Source organism: Phocoena sinus, chromosome 10 (assembly GCF_008692025.1).
Source record: "Phocoena sinus isolate mPhoSin1 chromosome 10, mPhoSin1.pri, whole genome shotgun sequence".
Classification (NCBI taxonomy): domain Eukaryota; kingdom Metazoa; phylum Chordata; class Mammalia; order Artiodactyla; family Phocoenidae; genus Phocoena; species Phocoena sinus.
The window spans coordinates 73,541,949-73,562,271 of NC_045772.1; the positions used below are offsets into that span (position 1 = coordinate 73,541,949).

General features: G+C 35.2%; 1 protein-coding gene across 2 annotated transcripts in view; it reads left to right on the top strand.

The window, feature by feature from the left end:
• ABCD2 (ATP binding cassette subfamily D member 2) overlaps positions 1–20,323 on the top strand; it is a 77,740-nt gene that overhangs the window by 41,117 nt on the left and 16,300 nt on the right. For both annotated transcript variants that reach the window (XM_032646251.1, XM_032646252.1), the window contains exons 7-8: positions 7,095–7,240; positions 17,283–17,367. In XM_032646251.1, coding sequence (XP_032502142.1) covers positions 7,095–7,240; positions 17,283–17,367 — 231 coding nt within the window. The remainder of the gene's footprint in view (positions 1–7,094; positions 7,241–17,282; positions 17,368–20,323) is intronic.

A 20,323-nucleotide genomic window follows, 5' to 3' on the forward strand; every position in this document is an offset into this window, starting at 1 on the left:
CCTCAACTCCCAGCCCTGCCCGCCCACCCCGGCGGGTGTGCAGACAAGCCTCTCGGGCTGGTGAGTGTCGGTCGGCACCGATCCTCTCTGCGGGCATGTCTCCGCTTTGCCCTCCGCACCCATTGCTGTGCTGTCCTCCGCGGCTCCGAAGCTTCCCCCCTCTGCCACCTGCAGTCTCCGCCCGCGAAGGGGCTTCCTAGTGTGTGGAAACATTTCCTCCTTCACAGCTGCCTCCCACTGGTGCAGGTCCCGTCCCTATCCTTTTGTCTCTGTTTATTCTTTTCTCTTTTGCCCTACCCAGGTACGTGGGGGGTTTCTTGCCTTTTGGGAGGTCTGAGGTCTTCTGCCAGCATTCAGTAGGTGTTCTGTAGGAGTTGTTCCACGTGTAGATGTATTTCTGGTGTATCTGTGGGGGGGAAGGTGATCTCCGCGTCTTACCCTTCCACCATCTTCCCGTAAGCCTCTATATATGTCAATCTCAATCTCCCAATTCATCACACCACCACCACCACCACCACCACGCCCCCCCATGCCACTTTCCCCCATTGGTGTCCATACGTTTGTTCTCTAAATCTGCGTCTCTATTTCTGCCCTGCAAACCGGTTCATCTGTAGCATTTTTCTAGGTTCCACATATATGTGTTAATATACGATATTTGTTTCTCTCTTTCTGATTTACTTCACTCTATATGACAGTCTCTAGATCCATCCACGTCTCTATTGACCCAATTTTGTTCCTTTTTATGGCTGAGTAATATTCCATTGTATATATGTACCACATCTTCTTTATCCATTCATCTGTCGACGGGCATTTACGTTGCTTCCATGACCTGGCTATTGTAAATAGTGCTGCAATGAATATTGGGGTGCATGTGTCTTTTTGAATTATGGTTTTCTCTGGGTATATGCCCAGTAGTGGGATTGCTGGGTCATATGGTAATTCTATTTTTAGTTTTTTAAGGAACATCCATACTGTTTTCCACAGTGGCTGCACCAAATTACATTCTCACCAACAGCGTAGGAGGGTTCCCTTTTCTCCACATCCTCTTCAGCACTTGTTATTTGTAGACATTTTAATGATGGCTATTCTGATTGGTGTGAGGGGGTACCCCATTGTAGTTTTGATTTGCATTTCTCTAATAATTAGTGACTTTGAGCATCTTTTCATGTGCCTATTGGCCATCTGTATGTCTTCTTTGGAGAAATGTCTATTTAGGTCTTCTGGCCATTTCTGGATAGGGTTTGTTTGGTTTTGTATTTGAGTTCAATGAGCTGTTTGTATATTTTGGAAATTAAGCCCTTGTCAGTCACATCATTTGCAAATATTTTCTGCCATTCTGTTGGTTGTCTTTTCATTTTGTTTATTGTTTTCTTTGCTATGCAAAAGCTTGTAAGTTTGATTAGGTCCCATTTGTTTATTCTTGTTTTTATTTTTATTGCCTTGGGAGACTGACCTAAGAAAACATTGGTACAATTTATGTCAGAGAATGTTTTGCCTATGTTCCTTTTTAGGAGTTTTATTGTCTTTAAACCATTTTGATTTTAAACCATTTTGATTTTATTTTTTTGTACAGTGAGAGGGTGTGTCCTAACTTCATTAATTTACATGTGGCTGTCCAACTTTCCCAATACGACTTGCTGAAAGACTGTCCTTTTCCCATTGTATATTCTTGCCTCCTTCATCAAAGATAAATTGACTGGGCTTCCCTGGTGGCACAGTGGTTGAGAGTCCGCCTGGCGATGCAGGGGACATGGGTTCGTGGCCCGGTCCGGGAGGGTCCCACATGTCATGGAGCGGCTGGGCCCGTGAGCCATGGCCGCTGAGCCTGCGCGTCCGGAGCCTGTGCTCCGCGATGGGAGAGGCCGCAACAGTGAGAGGCCCGCGTACCGCAAAAAAAAAAGATAAATTGACTGTAGGTGTGTGGCATATTCTTTTCCAGTATAGATTATTACAAGATGTTGAATATAGCTCCCTGTACTGTATGGTAGGACCTTACTGTTTATCTATATATAGTAGCTTGTATCTGCTAATCCCAAACTCCTAATTTATCCCTCACTTTCCCCTTCCCCCTTTGGTAACCATAAGTTTGTTTTCAAATGAACTTATTTACAAAATACAAAGAGACACGGACATAGAAAACAAACTTATGCTCTTTTTTAAGATATTGCCCTTTCACATAGGTAGATAACTAAGTTGAAATGAACTCTTTTGTCTCCATAATGGTTTATTGAATGCCTACTATGTGCCTGTAGTACTGTACTAAGTGCTCTACATTGCTTTATAAAAACTTCTACTACTGCTTCATTTAACCCTCACAACAAATGCAATAAAGTGAGTTACTTTACAAATGACGTAACTATAGCTCAGAATTTGGGTCACATTGCTAGTAAATGGTGAGATTGGGATTCCAGTCCAGAACCATCTCCCCAAAGCCTATTATCACAACCATGACTCTATACTGTCTTCCCCGAAATGTAGATATAAAATATAATTTTATCAAATATTTCCAGTTAATCAAGTCTTATGGTAGAATCCTGTAGAAACACCATTGAAATGAATGTTCAGATGTATTTTAATCATTGCAGTCTCAGTTATGTATTGTGTCATGGCTGTTCTGTGGATTGAATTATATTTGGGGTTTATGCTAAGGGTGTCTATACTTCTGATTTACATTAAGTTGGAACTGGCATCACTTTGTAAGTTAGCTAAAGTACTGACTCCTAATATTTCCTTGTATTTCTTCTTAGTAGTCTCAGGATACCAACTAAAAAATTGTTCACTGGCCCTGATGGTCAGTATCTATTTTATGCTACTGTTATTATTACCAGATATTAATTTAAGATAATATCACATTATATAAATGCTTAAAGTGATGGAAATAAACAAATAACTTTTTGTCCTAATTCTGTTTTTAAAAAATATATGGTTAGACTGGAGAGGGGAAAAAATCAGAGAGCAGGAGAAGACATACGGAATATGGTAGAAGAAAAGTGACTAGAAATGGTGCAGCCACTTGGGAAAACAATTGGTCAGTTCCTCGAAAAGTTAAACAGAGTTACCATATGCCCCACTACTAGGTGTATGCCCACTATTCATAATAGCCAAATAGTGGAAACAACTGAAATATCCAGATTAACAAAATATGGTGTATCCATACAATGGAATTTAATTCAGATATTAAAAGGAATGAAATACTGCTACATGCTACAACATGGGTGAACCTGAAGATATTATGCTGACAGAAAGAAGACCACATATTGTGTGATTCCATACATATGAAAATATGTGAAATTTCCAGAATAGGCAAATCCACAGATACAGAAAGTAGATTAGTGATTGCCAGCTGTTGGGAGGAGGGAAGAACTAGGAGTGCCTGCTCTTAGGTATGGAGTTTCTTTTCGGGGTGAAGAAAATGTTCTGGAATTAGATACTGGTGATATTTACATGAGCTTGTAAATATACTGAAAATCATTGAATTTTACACTTTAAAAGGGTGAATTTTATAATGTGAATTATACCTCAATTTAAAAAATATGACTAGAGATTCCTTATATTTGCAAAGACCCCATTGAAAATCTTATTACATGAATGCATATATGTATAATTGAAATATAAATATTTTGATTTTCAAATATTAGTTAAACCTGTTATAAAATAAATTTTTGTGCTATCTATCCTTCAACTAAATCATTTACATGTTATGGGAAAATAGGTAGAGAATTGATCTACAAACACAGTTTGTATTTAAAACCTTTAATTCTCTCTCTCTGTACACACACACACACACACACACACACACATTTTTTTTAAGTTGCTATAAATAAATCTTCACCCCTAACTTCTTTAGGGTGTACAGTTGACGCTTGAGCAATGCAGAGGTTAGAGGCACTGACCCCAGCACAGTTGAAAATCCATGTATAATTTATAGTCGGCCCTTTATGTATAATTTATAGTCGGCCCTTTATATCTACTGTTCCACATCTGCAGATTCAACCAACCACAGATTGTAAAGTACTATAATATTTCCTATTTTAAAAAAACCATGTATAAGTGGACCCATGCAGTTCAAACCCATGTTGCTCAATGAGGAACAGTATTTTCAGAGAGCAAGAATAGTCTCTAATATAGACATAGTATGATGATCAAATTTATGAAAATTAACACTGATATAATATTATCTGAACATACTTTTGTTGGTTCTCAAACCGGCCCTTGTACACAGTGGGCAAGAAGAGACAGAAGAAAGAGGCAGACCACTCCAGATTGGTGGATGGCAGGTTTAATAAGCAAGGGAATTTACATTTGAGGCTTGTCATGGGCAGCCTCAAGATGAGCCTCTCCGCTTCTACCAGAAGTGGAGAATCTCCACCAGAATCTTAAAAGTTTATATAGAGGCCTTCATGGGGTTCGGTCGTGTATACCATCCATAGGGTCTCAACACCACATTGCTCCCTCAAGTCTGTGTCCTTGAAAATAGTTGGCAGCTGTGGGAACTGTGGGTTGAGCATACATTCCAAGGTCAGGGAAGAGGGTTGGAGCGTCAGATTGCCTGGATCCAGCTCACAGGTCAACTGGCAGTGAAGTCCTCTTGATTACCTCCTCCAACAACTTTCCACGTTCAAATTTTGCCAATTGTCATTATACTGTTTTTTATAATAACTTGTTTTTCTCAGTCCATCATCATACATTGTATTTTAGTTGCCATGTTGCTCTAGTTTCTATTAATGTGAAAGAATTCCTTAGCCTTTCTTTGTTTTTTATGACATTGATATTCGTAATGAGTGCAGGACTGTTGTTGTTGTTGTATATTCATAAAGTCCCACAATTTGGGTTTATCTGATAGCTTCCTAATGAAACAATACAGTTTACACATTTTTTTGCAATAATGCTACCTGCATTAGTTTTCAAGATCTACTGAAGCCAAAAACTTGCTGGTCTGAAGCAACAGAAGTTTATTTTCTCACAGATATAGAGGCCAGGAGTCCAAAATCAAGGTGTTGGCAGGGCCACCCTCCTTCTGGAAGCTCAAGGGGAGAATTTTTTCTTACCTCTTCCAGCTTCCAGTGGTGCCAGGCTTGTGACAGCATAACTCCAATCTCTGCCTCTGTCTTCACATGACTTTCCTCCCTGTGTTTTTCCTCTTCTTTAAAGGTATTTATTGGATTTAAGACCCATCTGGTTAATCCAGGATAATCTTATCTCAAGATCCTTAACTTAATTACATCTGCAAACACCTTTTCTTTTCCTAAATAAGGTCACATTCACAAATAATAGGGGTTAGGACTTGGACATATCTTTGAGGTCCACAATTCAACCCTGTATACTTCCTAGATGCTGTTGTGACCTTCTCAAAGGGTAGTATCAGGATGCAGCAAATGTACACAGAACGAGGAAATAGATTTTTGTTCAAAAAATTATGAATTCATGCCGATATTCTAATTCAAATTAAATGTTAAAGAATATTTTTCTCACCTTCCCACATTTCATATTTGTATCTTCCTTTTTCCACAGCGAGAACCTTACCTCCTAACGTTATTAAAATGTTTACTTATTTGATCAATCCTACAACATAGTTTCAGAATTGCTAGCCTATAGCAACAAGAAACATGAACAATTAGTTTTAAGATTTCTTTGTGGTTCTTTTGGTTTTCAACTGAAATTATGTAACCAAATTTGAAAGTTACTTGGATCAGTCCCTCCTCCCCGTTTTATGTGGTTATGTTATTCATTTGATATACTTTTCAGTTCATTTGTTTCTGTTTGTATTCAATTTTAGGGTTTCTTCCTTCATTTTACTGGTTAAATTTTTTAAAAAATAGCACTTTAACATGATTCTAAGAGTAAAAACTATATAGAAAGTATTCTTAATGAGGTCTTTTCCCTCCCTTATCTATTCTGCCTTGTTCCTCCCATCTCCTATAGGTAACTGATTTCATTAGTTTCTGGTTTACTCTTTCCTTTTGTAAATATAAGCAGACAGATGTTTATTTTGCTTTCATTTTACATAGAAGTGGTATACTACATATTAGTGGTTCTATCAAATGGGGATGGTTTTGTCCCCTAAAGGGACAAAATAATATTTGGAGACTTTTTTTTTTTTGCCACTGCTGCAGTGGATGCTAGTAGCATCTGGTGCGTAGAGATCAAGTGTTCCACTAAACATCCTATAATACACAGGATATGCCTCAGTGACAAAGAATTATCTGATTTAATAACTCCATAATACCACTGTTGAGAAACCCAACTATATATCTACTTTGCACTTTGCTTTTCAACTTAACAATATATTATGTAAATCACCCTATATCAATTCATAGAGATCTTCCACATCCTGTTTTATAGCTGCATAGTGCAGGTTCTATAGTTTATTCAGTCAGTCTCCTTTGTATGCACATTTAGGTTGTTCTCAATATTTTGCAATAACAAAGAATGCTGTAATGGATAACTTTACACAGTTTTTTGTTGATGGTGGTGTATTTTTGGAAGTATATCTTTAAAATAAATTCCTAGAAGTGGGTCAAAGACCACATGATATATTGGTTTGTAGAATCCTCTCCAAAGGGTTGTACCATTTTGCATTTTCACATTGTATGAAAATACCTTGTGTCTCCATAGACTTGCCAATTGAGTGAGTTGTCAAACTTTTGAACTTCTGCCAATGTGATAAGTAAGAAACTCAGTATAGTTTTAATTTGCATTTCTCTTATTTTGAATGATACTTTTTCAGTTTTGTTTGTTCACATTGCTGGGTCAAAACCTCAAATTTTATGTTTAACGCAAATAGTTTTAGATGAAATACAGAAGCAACATTTATAAAATACAACAGAACAAGTATGTATTTCTATGCTGAAAACATCCAACTATTTCTTGTAGAAACTTTTCGTGTGGCTATGTCTCTATATGTTTTTACATGAATATAACAGTGTTTTATCCTGCCACACCTGAGAGAGAAATACTCATCACCAAGTAATAAATATAATCCTAGAAATATGGTATTTAAAGTCTGCTCTGGAGTTTTCAGACCACCAGGATGTAACATTGAGTAAACTAAACTGATTTTGTACTAAGATTCTTGTGTTCTTGGTGTTTTACAGGCCGTACATGTCTCTTGGAAGTCTTCGGGATCAAGTCATTTATCCAGATTCAGTGGATGACATGCATGATAAAGGCTATACAGACCACGATCTAGATTGTATTCTACATAATGTTCACCTCTATCATATAGTTCAAAGAGAAGGAGGTAAAGTCTATAATTTGTGTTTTTTTCATGTATTTAAATTAATTTTTAAAAAGAAAACTTGGCTTTAATTTGAAAGTATGCTGTTGTTGGAACATAAGCACACAAGTAAAGATGGAGTTTACAGCTTTTGTTGCTTTTCCATTCTTGACATGCTCTTTTCTGCTTATGTTATATTTCATGCAGCATACTAAGCTTTTTACTAAGTCTGCTGCTAGCATTTGAAAACAGTTTTTTTTTTTTTTTTGGTCATATTTTAATGTACATGTGTCCCTGAGGCCATAGTCAATCTAAATGTATGTAAAGTTCATGACAGAGCTATTCTCCTGTCAAGCTCTCAGCTTATATTAAATGTAATAATTTGAGAAGTAGGTATCACAAACTTATTTATTTTCAGAACCACAGTCTTACCAATACATTTTTTTTTCTCTAAAGCAACACACAGAGAATTAGATAAAATATAGAAACTTCTGTACTGTAGTATTTCAACATAAAACATACTTTTGAAAGAGTAGGAATAACAGTTATACATATTAGCTCAAAAAAGAATTACTTTCAAAAACACAGGATTACTTTCAAATAACTTGATAAAAATATAATTTGATAGACTAGAAAAACTAATGAAGTAGCAAGCTAGAATTCTAGGTTAAATTTTGCATGGGTTTTATGTTTTAGCCCATTTACATTATCAAAAGAAGCAGCATACTACAGTAATTAAGAATGTAAGCTTCAAAGTCAGAGTTCTAGAATCAAGTCTTAAATAGCTGGGGGACCTTCAAGGTGGCGGAGGAGTAAGACATGGAGGTCACCTTCTTCCCCACAAATACATCAAAAATACATCTACATGTGGAACAACTCCTACAGAACACCTACTGAACGCTGGCAGAAGACCTCAGACTTCCAAAAAGGCAAGAAACTCCCCACATACCTAGCTGTGTGGCTGACAGGGTCTCAGTGTGCCGCTTGGGTGTCAGGCCTGAGCCTCTGAGGTGGGAGAGCCGAGTTCAGGACATTGGACCACCAGGGACCTCCCAGTCCCATGTAATATCAGTCAGTGAAAGCGCTCCCAGAGATCTCCATATAAACACTAATACCCAACTCTACTCAAGGACCAGCAAGCTCCAGTGCTGGACACCACATGCCAAATAACTAGCAAGACAGGAACATAATCCCACCCATTAGCAGAGAGGCTGCCTAAAATCATAAGTTCACAGGCACCCTAAAGCACACCACTGGACGCAGGCCTGCCCACCAGAAAGACAAGATGCAACCTCATCCACCAGAACACAGGCACCAGTCCCCTCCACCAGGAAGCCTACACAACCCACTGAACCAACCTTAGCCACTGGGGGCAGACAATAAAAAGCAATGGGAACTCTGAACCAGCAGCCTGTGAAAAGGAGACCCCAAACACAGTAAGTTAAGCAAAATGAGAAGACAGAGAAATATGCAGCAGATGAAGGAGCAAGGTAAAAAACCCACCAGAACAAACAAATGAAGAGGAAATATGGAGTGTACCTAAAAAAGAATTCAGAGTAATGACAGTAAAGATGATCCAAAATCTTGGAAATAGAATGGAGAAAATACAAGAAACGTTTAACAAGGACCTAGAAGAACTAAAGAGCGAACAAACAATGATGAACAACACAATAAATGAAATAAAAAATTCTCTAGAAGGAATCAATAGCAGAATAACTGAGGCAGAATAACGGATAAGTGACCTGGAATATAAAATAGTGCAACTAATGACTGCTGACCAGAATAAAGAAAAAGAATGAAAAGAATTGAGGACAGTATCAGAGACCTCTGGGACAATGTTAAACACACCAACATTCTAATTATAGGGGTCCCAGAAGAAGAAGAGAAAAAGAGACAGAAAATATTTGAAGAGATTATAGTTGAAAACTTCCCTAATATGGGAAAGGAAATTGTCAATCAAGTCCAGGAAGTGCAGAGAGTCCCATACAGGATAAATCCAATGAGAAACATGCCAAGATACATATTAATCAAACTATCAAAAATTAAATAAAAAATATTAAAAGCAGCAAGGGAAAAGCAACAGATTACAAGGGAATCCCCATAAAGGTTAACAGCTGATCTTTCAGCATAAACTCTGCAAGCCAGAAGGCAGTGGCAGGACATATTTAAAGTGATGAAAGGGAAAAACTTACAACCAAGATTACTTTACCCAGCATGGATCTCATTCAGATTCAACAGAGGAATTAAAAGCTTTACAGACAAGCAAAAGCTAAGAGAATTCAGCACCACCAAACCAGCTATACAACAAATGCTAAAGGAAATTTTCTAGGCAGGAAACACAAAAGAAGGAAAAGACCTACAAAAACCAACCCAAAACAATTAACAAAATGGTAATAGGAACATACATATCGATAACTACCTTAACTGTAAATGGATTAAATCCTCCAATCAAAAGACATAGATAGGTTGAATGGAAACAGAAACAAAACCCGTATATATGCTATGTACAACAGACCCACTTGAGACCTAGGGACACATACAGACTGACACTAAGGGGATGGAAAGAGACATTCCATGCAAATGGAAATCGAAAGAAAGCTGGAGTAGCAACTCTCGTAACAGACAAGAAAGACTTTAAAATAAACACGAGACAAAGAAGGACACTACATAATGATCAAGGGATCAATCCAAGAAGAATACAACGATTGTAAATATTAATGTACCCAACATAGGAGCACCACAATATATAGGCAAATGCTAACAGCGATAAAGGGGGAAATTGACAGTAACACAATACTAGTAGGGGACTTTGACACCCCACTTTCACCTTTGGACAGATCATCCAAAATGCAAATAAATAAGGAAACATAAGCTTTAAAGAACACATTAAAGAAAATGGACTTAATTGATATTTATAGGATTCCACCTCAAACAACAGAATACACTTTCTTCTCAAGTGCTATGGAACATTCTCCAGGATAGATCATATCTTGGGTCACAAATCAAGCCTTTGTAAATTTAAGAAAATTGAAATCATAGCAAATATTTTTTCGGACCACAATGCTATGAGACTAGATATCAGTTACAGGAAAAAAAACTGTCAAAAATACAAACATATGGAGGCGAAACAATGCACTACTAAATAACCAAGAGATCACTGAAGAAATCAAAGAGGAAATCAAAAAATACTGAGAAACAAATGACAATGAAAACACGATGGCCCAAAAGCTATGGGCTGCAGCAAAAGCAGTTCTAAGAGGGAAGTTTATAGCAATACAATCCTACCTCAAGAAACAAGAAACATCTCAAATAAACAACCTAACCTTACACCTAAAGAAATTAGAGAAAGAAGAACAAAAAAACCCCAAGTCAGCAGAAGGAAAAAAATCATACACATCAGATCAGAAATAAATGAAAAGGAAATGAAGGAAACAGTAGCAAAGATCAATAAAACTAACAGCTGTTTCTTGAGGAAGATAAACAAAACTGATAAACCATTAGCCAGACTCGTCAAGAAAAACAGGGATAAGACTCAGGTCAACAGAATTGGAAATGAAAAAAGAGAAGTAACGACTGACACTGCAGAAATACAAAGAATCAGGAGAGATTACTACCAGCAACTATATGCCAATAAAATGGACAACCTGAAAGTAATGGACAAATTCTTAGAAAAGCACAACCTTTCAAGACTGAGCTAGAAAGAAATAGAAAATATAAACAGACCAATCACAAGCACTGAAATTGAAATTGTGATTAAATATCTTCCAACATATATGGACACCACGGGGAGAAAGTGGTGGGTAGGGATGATGTGATGAATTGGGAGATTGGGATTGACATATATACATTAATATGTATAAAATAGAAAAATGATAAGAACCTGCTGTATAAAAAAATAAATAAAATAAAATTAAAAAAAATTTTCCAACAAACAAAAGGCCAGGACCAGATGGCTTTACAGGTGAATTCTATCAAACATTTACGAAAGAGCTAACACCCATCCTTCTCAAACTTTTCCAGAATATAGCAGAGGGAGGAACACTCCGAAACTCATTCTAGGAGGGCACCATCACCCTGATACCAAAACCAGACAAAGATGTCACAAAGAAAGAAAACTACAGGCCGATATCACTGATGAACATAGATGCAAAATTCTCAGCAAAATACTAGCAAATAGAATCCTACAGCACATTAAAAGGATCATACACCATGATCAAGTGGGGTTTATCCCAGGAAGGCAAGGATTCTTCAATATATGCAATTAATCAATGTGATACACCATATTAACAAATTGAAGGAGAGAAACCATATGGTCATCTCAATAGATGCAGAAAAAGCTTTTGACAAAATTCAACACCCATTTATGATAAAAACCCTCAGAAAGTAGACATAGAGGGAACTTACCTCAACATAATAAAGGCCATATATGACAGACCCACAGCCAACATTGTTCTCAATGGTGAAAAACTGAAACCATTTGCACTAAGATCAGGAACAAGACAAGGTTGCCCACTCTCATCACTATTATTCAGAATAGTTTTAGAAGTTTTAGCTACAGCAATCAGAGAAGAAAAAGAAATAAAAGGAATCCAAATTGGAAAAGAAGTAAAGCTGTCACTGTTTGCAGATGACATGATACTATATAGAGAGAATCCTAAAGATGCTACCAGAAAACTACTAGAGCTAATCAATGAATTTGGTAAAGTACCAGGATACAAAATTAATGCACAGAAATCTCTTGCATTCCTATACACTAATGATGAAAAATCTGAAAGAGAAATTAAGGAAACACTCCCATTTACCATTGCAACAAAAAGAATAAAATACCTAGGAATAAACCTACCTAAGGAGACAAAAGACCTGTATGCAGAAAATTATAAGACACTAAGGAAAGAAGTTAAAGATGATACAAACAGGCGGAGAGATACACCATGTTCTTGGTTTGGAAGAGTCAACATTGTGAAAATGACTATACTACCCAAAGCAATCTACAGATCCATTGCAATCCGTATCAAATTACCAACGGCATTTTCTACAGAACTAGAATAAAAAAATTCACAATTTTATGGAAACATAAAAGATCCCTAAAAGCCAAAGCAATCTTGAGAAAGAAAAATGGAGCTGGAGGAATCAGGCTCCCTGGTTTCAGACTATACTACAGAGCTACAGTAATCAATACAGTATGGTGCTGGCAGAAAAATAGAAATATAGATTAATGGAACAGGATAGAAAGCCCAGAGATAAACCCACACTCATATGGTCACCTTATCTTTGATAAAGGAGGCAAGAATATCTAATGGAGAAAAGACAGCCTCTTCCATAAGTGGTGCTGGGAATGCTGGACAGTTACCTGTAAAAGAATGAATTTAGAACTCTCCTAACACCATACACAAAAATACAATCAAAATGGATTAAAAAAAAATGGATTAAAGACCTAAATGTAAGGCCAGACACTATGAAACTCTGAGAGGAAAACATAGGCAGAACACTCTATGACATAAATCACAGCAAGGTTTTTTTGACCTACCTCCTAGAGAAATGGAAATAAAAACAAAAATAAACAAATGCAACCTAATGAAACATAAAAGCTTTTGTACAACAAAGGAAACCATGAACATGACGATAAGACAACCCTCAGAATGGGGGAAAATATTTGCAAATGAAGCAAGTGACAAAGGGTTAATCTCCAAAATATATAAGCAGCTCATGCAGTAAATATCAAAAATAAACAACCCAATCCAAAAATGGACAGAATACCCAAATAGACATTTCTCCAAAGAAGACATACAGTTTACCAACAAACACATGAATAGATGCTCAACATCACTAATCATTAGAGAAATGCAAATCAGAACCACAATGAGGTGTCACCTCACACTGGTCAGAATGGCCATCATCAAAATACCTATAAACAGTAAATGCTGGAGAGGGTGTGGAGAAAAGGGAACCCTCTTGCACTGTTGGTGGGAATGTAACTTGTTACAGCCACTATGGAGAACAGTGTGCAAGTTCCTTTAAAATCTACAAATAGAACTACCATATGACCCAGCAATCCCACTACTGGGCATACACCCTGAGAAAGCCATAATTTAAAAAGAGTCATGTACCACAATGTTCATTGCATCACTATTTACAACAGCCAGGACAGGGAAGCAACCTAAGTGTCCATTGACAGATGAATGGATTAAGATGTGGCACATATATACAATGGAATATTACTCAGCCATAAAAAGAAACGAAACAGTTATTTGTAGTGAGGTGGATAGACCTAGAAACTGTCATACATAGTGAAGTAAGTCAGAAAGAGAAAAACAAATACCGAATGCTAACACATATATATGGAATCCAAAAAAAAAAAAAAAAAAATTGGTTCTGAAGAACCTAGGGGCCAGACAGGAATAAAGACACAGACGTAGAGAATGGACTTGAGGCCACAGGGAGGGGGAAGAGTAAGCTGGGAATGAAGTTAGAGAGTAGCAGGGACATATATACACTACCAAATGTAAAATAGATAGCTAGTGGGAAGTAGCCACATAGCCCAGTGAGATCAGCTCACTGCTTTTTGTCCACCTAGAGGGGTGGGATTGGGAGGCTGGGAGGGAGACGCAAGAGGGAGGAGATATGGAGATGCATGTATACGTATAGCTGATTCACTTTCTTATACAGCAGAAACTAACACATTGTAAAGCAATTATACTCTAATAACAATGTTGAAAAAAAATCTTAAATAGCTCTGTTCTCTGTATCCTCACCTGTAAAGTGGGGATAAATATCTACCTTATAAAGATTCTGTGAAGATTAAGTTAGACTGTATGTAAAGTATTTAGAACAGTGGCACATAGTAAATGTGCAAGAATCAGTTGCTAAAGGTAATAGAACTAGTTGATATTGATACCATGATATTTTTTCTTTGTGTGATGGTACTTGATATTTTATATAGAAAGTTCACATGTATTATTTTATTGATCCTTACAATAAGCAAATAAGTTAGGCAAAAGAGGCATTATTCTATTTATTTTATTGTGTTTATAATATCATAATTCATAAGTGCTGTAAATATGGAAAGCAGGTTGTCTTTTTGTTTCATATGGTCAACTTTTCCCCAGTTTTAAAACACTGTGGCTGAATAACAACTACCTGTTAATTTTGGGTAAGTTATTTTGGGTAAGTTTGAAATCGAACAATCTGAATAGAAATTTATAGTAAACATGAGATATTCTATCCTTTTAGAAGTCAAAAGAAATTCTGGAACTGTTTTTAAGAATTTTCCAACCTTAATAATGTAATAGTAATTGTTATGGTTTATTGAGTACTTACTCTGCAGAATATAACATATTAAGCAATTTACAGTGTCATCCTGTTTAATATTTGTGACTGTCTCATGGTGTGGGTTTTACCAACTCCCTTTTACAGATGAAATTCAGAAGTTTAGTAGTTTCCCCAGGGCCCTCAGCAAGTGGTGGCACAGGGATTCAAACACCGATGAGACGTGAAAGTCAATATTCTATATTAGGCTATGCCACTGCGCTATGCTATCTTAGGTTCTTAGATGCTAAAAAGACTCGCTATATCCTTACACATAAAAAAACAAATGCTAAGTAAACCCACTTTACTTGCCTAGTCCTTAAAAGATGAAACGTGTTTTAAAGTAAAGCAGGAAAGCATTTAAATTTGCAAGGACATCACTTACTCTGGAAGAAGCCTGCTGAAGTTCTAGTAAGATTAGCTAACACTTTGCTTAGAGATATTCTTTGCTTTAGTAAAAGATGGATTTTAAAACTATGTTTTTTTCCATCAAAGATATTACAAAATAGAAAGGAGTAGAAGTGTTAACGAATAGACGTGAACTAAAGCAGTTTGTTCATCTTTAGGAAGCAGGAATACTGTTCACTTCTTAGCTGACTTATTCTCACCATTTCAACATCAAAGATGATATTATGACTTAGAGTTTTGATTTATATGTTCTCTGATCATGAAACATTGCCTACTAAAACTTTTGGGTTTAGTGGAACAAAGGACATGATTTATTTAAAATACATAAAATTAAAGCTTCCTTTGACCCAAATACTTTTGTCTTGTGCATTCTCAGTTGAGGGGGGAAATTTTTTTAAGCCCAGAATTTTTCTCCACTGTGTAGCAATCTGAACCTATTTGTCAAATCCTCACTTATGTTTCATAAATGCTATAAAGTTAAGTCATAGAGAAAATTTTATTTCAACAGTTTTCACTAGAAGCAAGAACTTTGAACCACATGGCATTTAGAGATTTTTTTTCCTAATATAAAATTATGGTTTTAAATAGATAGAAAATTCCTGGAAGTTTGCTCAAGAATGAACATTGGTCCCTACTGGGGAGTATCATTGGGAAACAAGGAAAGTCTTATTTTCAATCCAGGGCACAAGAAACAATGAAACTCTACTTCTTATTTTCTTTCCCTTTGACCAAGTTTATTTAGAAATTTTATTAAAGATGAAAATTCAGCTGAGGAAGAATAAAGAAAGCAAAGAGCCTGGATTTTTCCCAAATGGAAAAATTAAGCCTTGAATACTCTGGGATTTGGAAATGTCATGTGTGTGTGTGTGTGTGTGTGTGTGTGTGTGAAGTTTTGACAGTCATTTTCCTCTTTGAAAATCAGGCTTTGCCTAGTCTGCTCCATTTTATGATATTCCCACTTCAGAAAAATACTTGCTATGGTTGTCTTCCTAATAGGCCCCATGGTTTTGTTTCTAAGTAACATTTTTTTCTTATTACAAAATTAAGAAAGACCATAAAAATAATTTTAAAATAATAAAATTTTCAAATATTATAAAAATGTATAGCTTAGAAAGTAAAAGTCTCATAATTCTATTCCCAGAGAGGTTGTGTATTTATTTACAGAAATGCAATCATAATTTATATATGTATATGTGTTCTTCTAGTGAAAATCGTAGAAAGAAAATTTTCTCTATGACTTCATTGTATAGCATTTATGAAACATAAGTGAGGATTTGAAAAATAGATTCAGATTGCTATACAGTAGATAAGTGTTCTGGGCTTAAAAAATTTTCCCCCTGCCAACTGAGAAGGCAAAAGAGAAAAGTATTTGAGTCAAAGGAAACTTTAATTTTACATATTTATATAAATCATGTCCTTTGTTCCACTAAACTCAAAAGTTTTAGCAGGTAATCGAAAAATCTGCATATAACTTATAGTAGGCTGTCTCTAACCAAGTTTCCTCCATATCTGCCATTCTGCATTTGTGGATTAAACCAACTGCAAATTGTATAGTACTGTAGTATTTACTATTGAAAAAAATACCTGTATAAGTATTTCACAGTTCAATCTGTGTTGTTCAAGGGTCAACTGTATACAAACACACACACAATTCTGCAATTCGGTTTTCCATATAAAAAATATTCTAGGTACATTTCTATATCAGTATGTATTGATCTAACCTATTTTTTTAAAAAATAGAAGGCTTGCTTTTTGAATAAATAGCCAACAGAAACTCCTGCATATAAATAGACCTGCATATAAATCCTAGCTCTAATATATAGCTGTGTAAAATTTGATATATCAACTTCTCCATGAATTTCAGCTTATCGACCTATAAAATAAAACTAATAATAGCTACCTAATAAGGTTGTGAAATATATAATGAGAAAACTCATATACAGTGCCAGTCAGATGGAAACCATTTAAGTTAGCTCCTGTCATACCCTTTGTAGACTTTGCAGTAAGCCTATGCAAATCTGTTGATCTTTTCTCCCACCACCCTCCAAAATAAGTCTATCAACTCTTTGGAGATATTCAGAAACAAACACATTTTCAAAGTGTCAGTATTTGGAATTCTTAGAAGACGTTTTGTCAATGTAAGTAATTATTACTAGTAAAAAATATCAAATCTAAATTAAAATGCTTAAAAATAAGGCTCTCTAGCTTATCCAAGCATTTCTGAGAAATATCAGGTTCTTTGTGTTAATAACTTAAACTTTCCAGGAATCACTTGTCTAGATAAAAACTGTAAAAGATGCTCTCTTTAGTTAAAAGATGCTTTATAAAATATATACTTATATATATTTTAAAGGATGGGATGCTGTTATGGACTGGAAAGATGTCCTGTCAGGAGGGGAAAAGCAAAGAATGGGCATGGCTCGCATGTTTTATCATAGGTAAGTATATTATATTCAAGTAATGACTATTCCATTGTTGTAACCAAAAAATGTTTGGATAGGATTCCGTGCCCTCATCTTTAGTCTGAAAATATTTTTCTGAAAAACTAGTGCTTAGAATTTACAGTTTTTTAATTTCCTAGGTTATTTTTTTAATGTGACAGAAATCTCCAAGTATTTAAAAAAAATTTTTTGTTGAGTAATGTTAGATGACAAAATGAAATTTTTATATGTCCTAAGTTTGAAAGTAGGATTATTACTAATTTTAAAATGTGAAGAATACATAACCACTGTTATACTGTTGTGAACACAGGAGGTAGACATTCAGTAATACTTCTCTATTAAATTCAAACTAAATTAACTTTCTAACCACTCAGTAGCCTATAAAACTTAGTAGTGCTCTCCTCCTTGAAAATCAGAGGCATATCCAATGGGAAAAGGAACCAGCCAGCCTAAGTCTTCATGGACTCAGAAATAAAGAGGTGCAGGAAAAAATTTCTCTTGATAAAACTTTTCTATTTGCAACCAGCTTCATAGCCTTTTGGGGTTTTTTTGTTTTTTTTTTTTCATAGCCTTTTGAATTCAAGATACCAAACATAAGACATTGAAAAGAAGTATTAAAGCTATTCTGATTTATTCCTCTTTTTTGTCCTATTCTTCTGTGAAAAATAAATTCCCCCCCCCCCTTTTTTTTTTACATTAGGCCTCTGGCAATGAAAACCTGAGTTGTTACTCACTTTTAATACTTATATCTTGAGCAAAAAAGCCCAAGAGTTATGTACATGAATGCCTGAATAGACCATAAGCTGGGGCATATGCCATACTCTTGAAGAAGCTGCAGTGGAAACAATAATATCTTCATAGGGAACATTTAAAAGCTGATAAAAACCACACACAAAAAAATTATCAAGTAAGCCTCATTAAACACTTAGCAACAAGTTGGCTACCAATTTTTTAAAAATCTTTTATTATGGAAAAACCATTACAACTTCATCAAAGAAGAGAAAATTGTAAGATGAACCCCATATTCTCATCACACTGATTTAATACAGCACTTGATTTATCTACTTTTTATTTATGAAGCATTTTAAAGCAAATCCAAAATCATGGAATTTTTTCATTAAGTACTTTGGCATCAATCTCTGAAATATTAGGTTATTTTCTTACATAATATATCATAATCATAACTAAAAATTTGATAATAATCATTTAAAATCATTTAATACCTGGTTCATATTCATTTTCCCTGATTGTCTCAAAAATATCTTTTTATACTTGGTCTGTTCAAACCAAGATCCAAGCAAATTTTATATACTGAATTTTGTTGTTATATATCTTTTAATTATTTTTTAATTTAAAGAGTCTCTTCTCCCTGCCTCTGTCCCCTTCCCCCATCTTTTATGCCATTGACTTGTTAAAGAAACTGGGTCAGTTGTCCTGTAAGAATGTTGTCCTTTCTAGATTGATCTGATTCCTTCCTCATGAGATCCCTTTACCTCTTTCCTCAATCTCCTATTTGTCTTGTAAACTGGAAATTAGAGCTAAAAGCTTGATTATATTTAGGTTCAGCCTTTTTGGTAAGAATACAACATAAAATATTTATCATTAAAAAAATAATTTAAACAACTTTATTAAATATAATTATATGTTTATTTTATAAAAGTAGAAAATATGATAAGTAAAAATAAGAAAAAATCTGTTGTCTCACTACCTGTAACACATAAAATTTGGGTATAGTTTTTTCTCTATTTTGGTATACAAAAGTTGGTTGCTACCCAATTAACATAAAGAATGTTTCCATCACCATAGAAAGTCTCTCATGCCCCTTTCCAGTCAAATCTCTCAATAGACAATTTCTGTTCTGATTTCTATCCTCATAAATTACTTCTCCTGTTCTACAACTTCATATAAATTAAATCATACAAATATGCATTATTTTTGTGTTATACCTGGATTTTATTAATGAAAAAATATTGTGTAATAACATGGTATTTGTAATAATGACACAGTTAGTTCAAGAATATGGCAAGCTAAAGAAGTATGAACCAAAATTTGTGAACTCAGAATTTTTAGTGAAGTGCATTTTGGAATGACCATTTTGAGATGATTTGGTGAGATTCAAGAGTAAACTTTACAGTGTGACGTTTATGACTAGCTGTTACCCTGAATCTGTTTGAGCCTCATCTATAAATACTCACTAATATGATCCCCAGCATACTTGGTGAAATATAATATGATGGAATGTAAGGTATGACCATAAATTTCTCACTGTGTCAGTGTGTTAATAAGATAAGCTCTGTAAGAAAAAACAACAGGCATTAATAAAAGATGCTAATCTAAATAGATTTTAAGTACCTATAACTTAAAATAAGTACTTGAAACTTTTGTATCTAAAATATTTTGGATATAATGTGATACTGAATAAAAATAAAGTTATAACAGTGGAAAGAATTTAGTGCTCCACAGAAAGATGAGGGGAGATAAGTAAGTTGAAAAGCAGAATTTATTGAGAAAAAAATAAAATGAAATAGAAATGCTAAATCCAGTGAAGGACCTGCACTTTTGGTGAGAATGTAAGTTGGTGCAGCCACTGTGGAAAACAGTATGGAGCTTCCTCAGAAAACTAAAGATAGAATTACCATATGATTCAGCAATCCCACTCCTGGGCATATATCTGGACAAAACTATAATTCAAAAAGATACATGAACCCCTGTGTTGATAGCAGCACTATACACAATAGCCAAGACATGGAAACAACCTAAATGTCCATCAACAGATGAATGGATAAAGAAGATGTGGTACATATATACAGTGGAATACTACTCAGGCATAAAAAAGAATGAAATAATGCCATTTGCAGCAACATGGATGCAACTAGAGATTATCATACTAAGGGAAGTAAGTCAGAAAGAGAAAGACAAATACCATATGATGTCATTTATATGTGAAATCTAA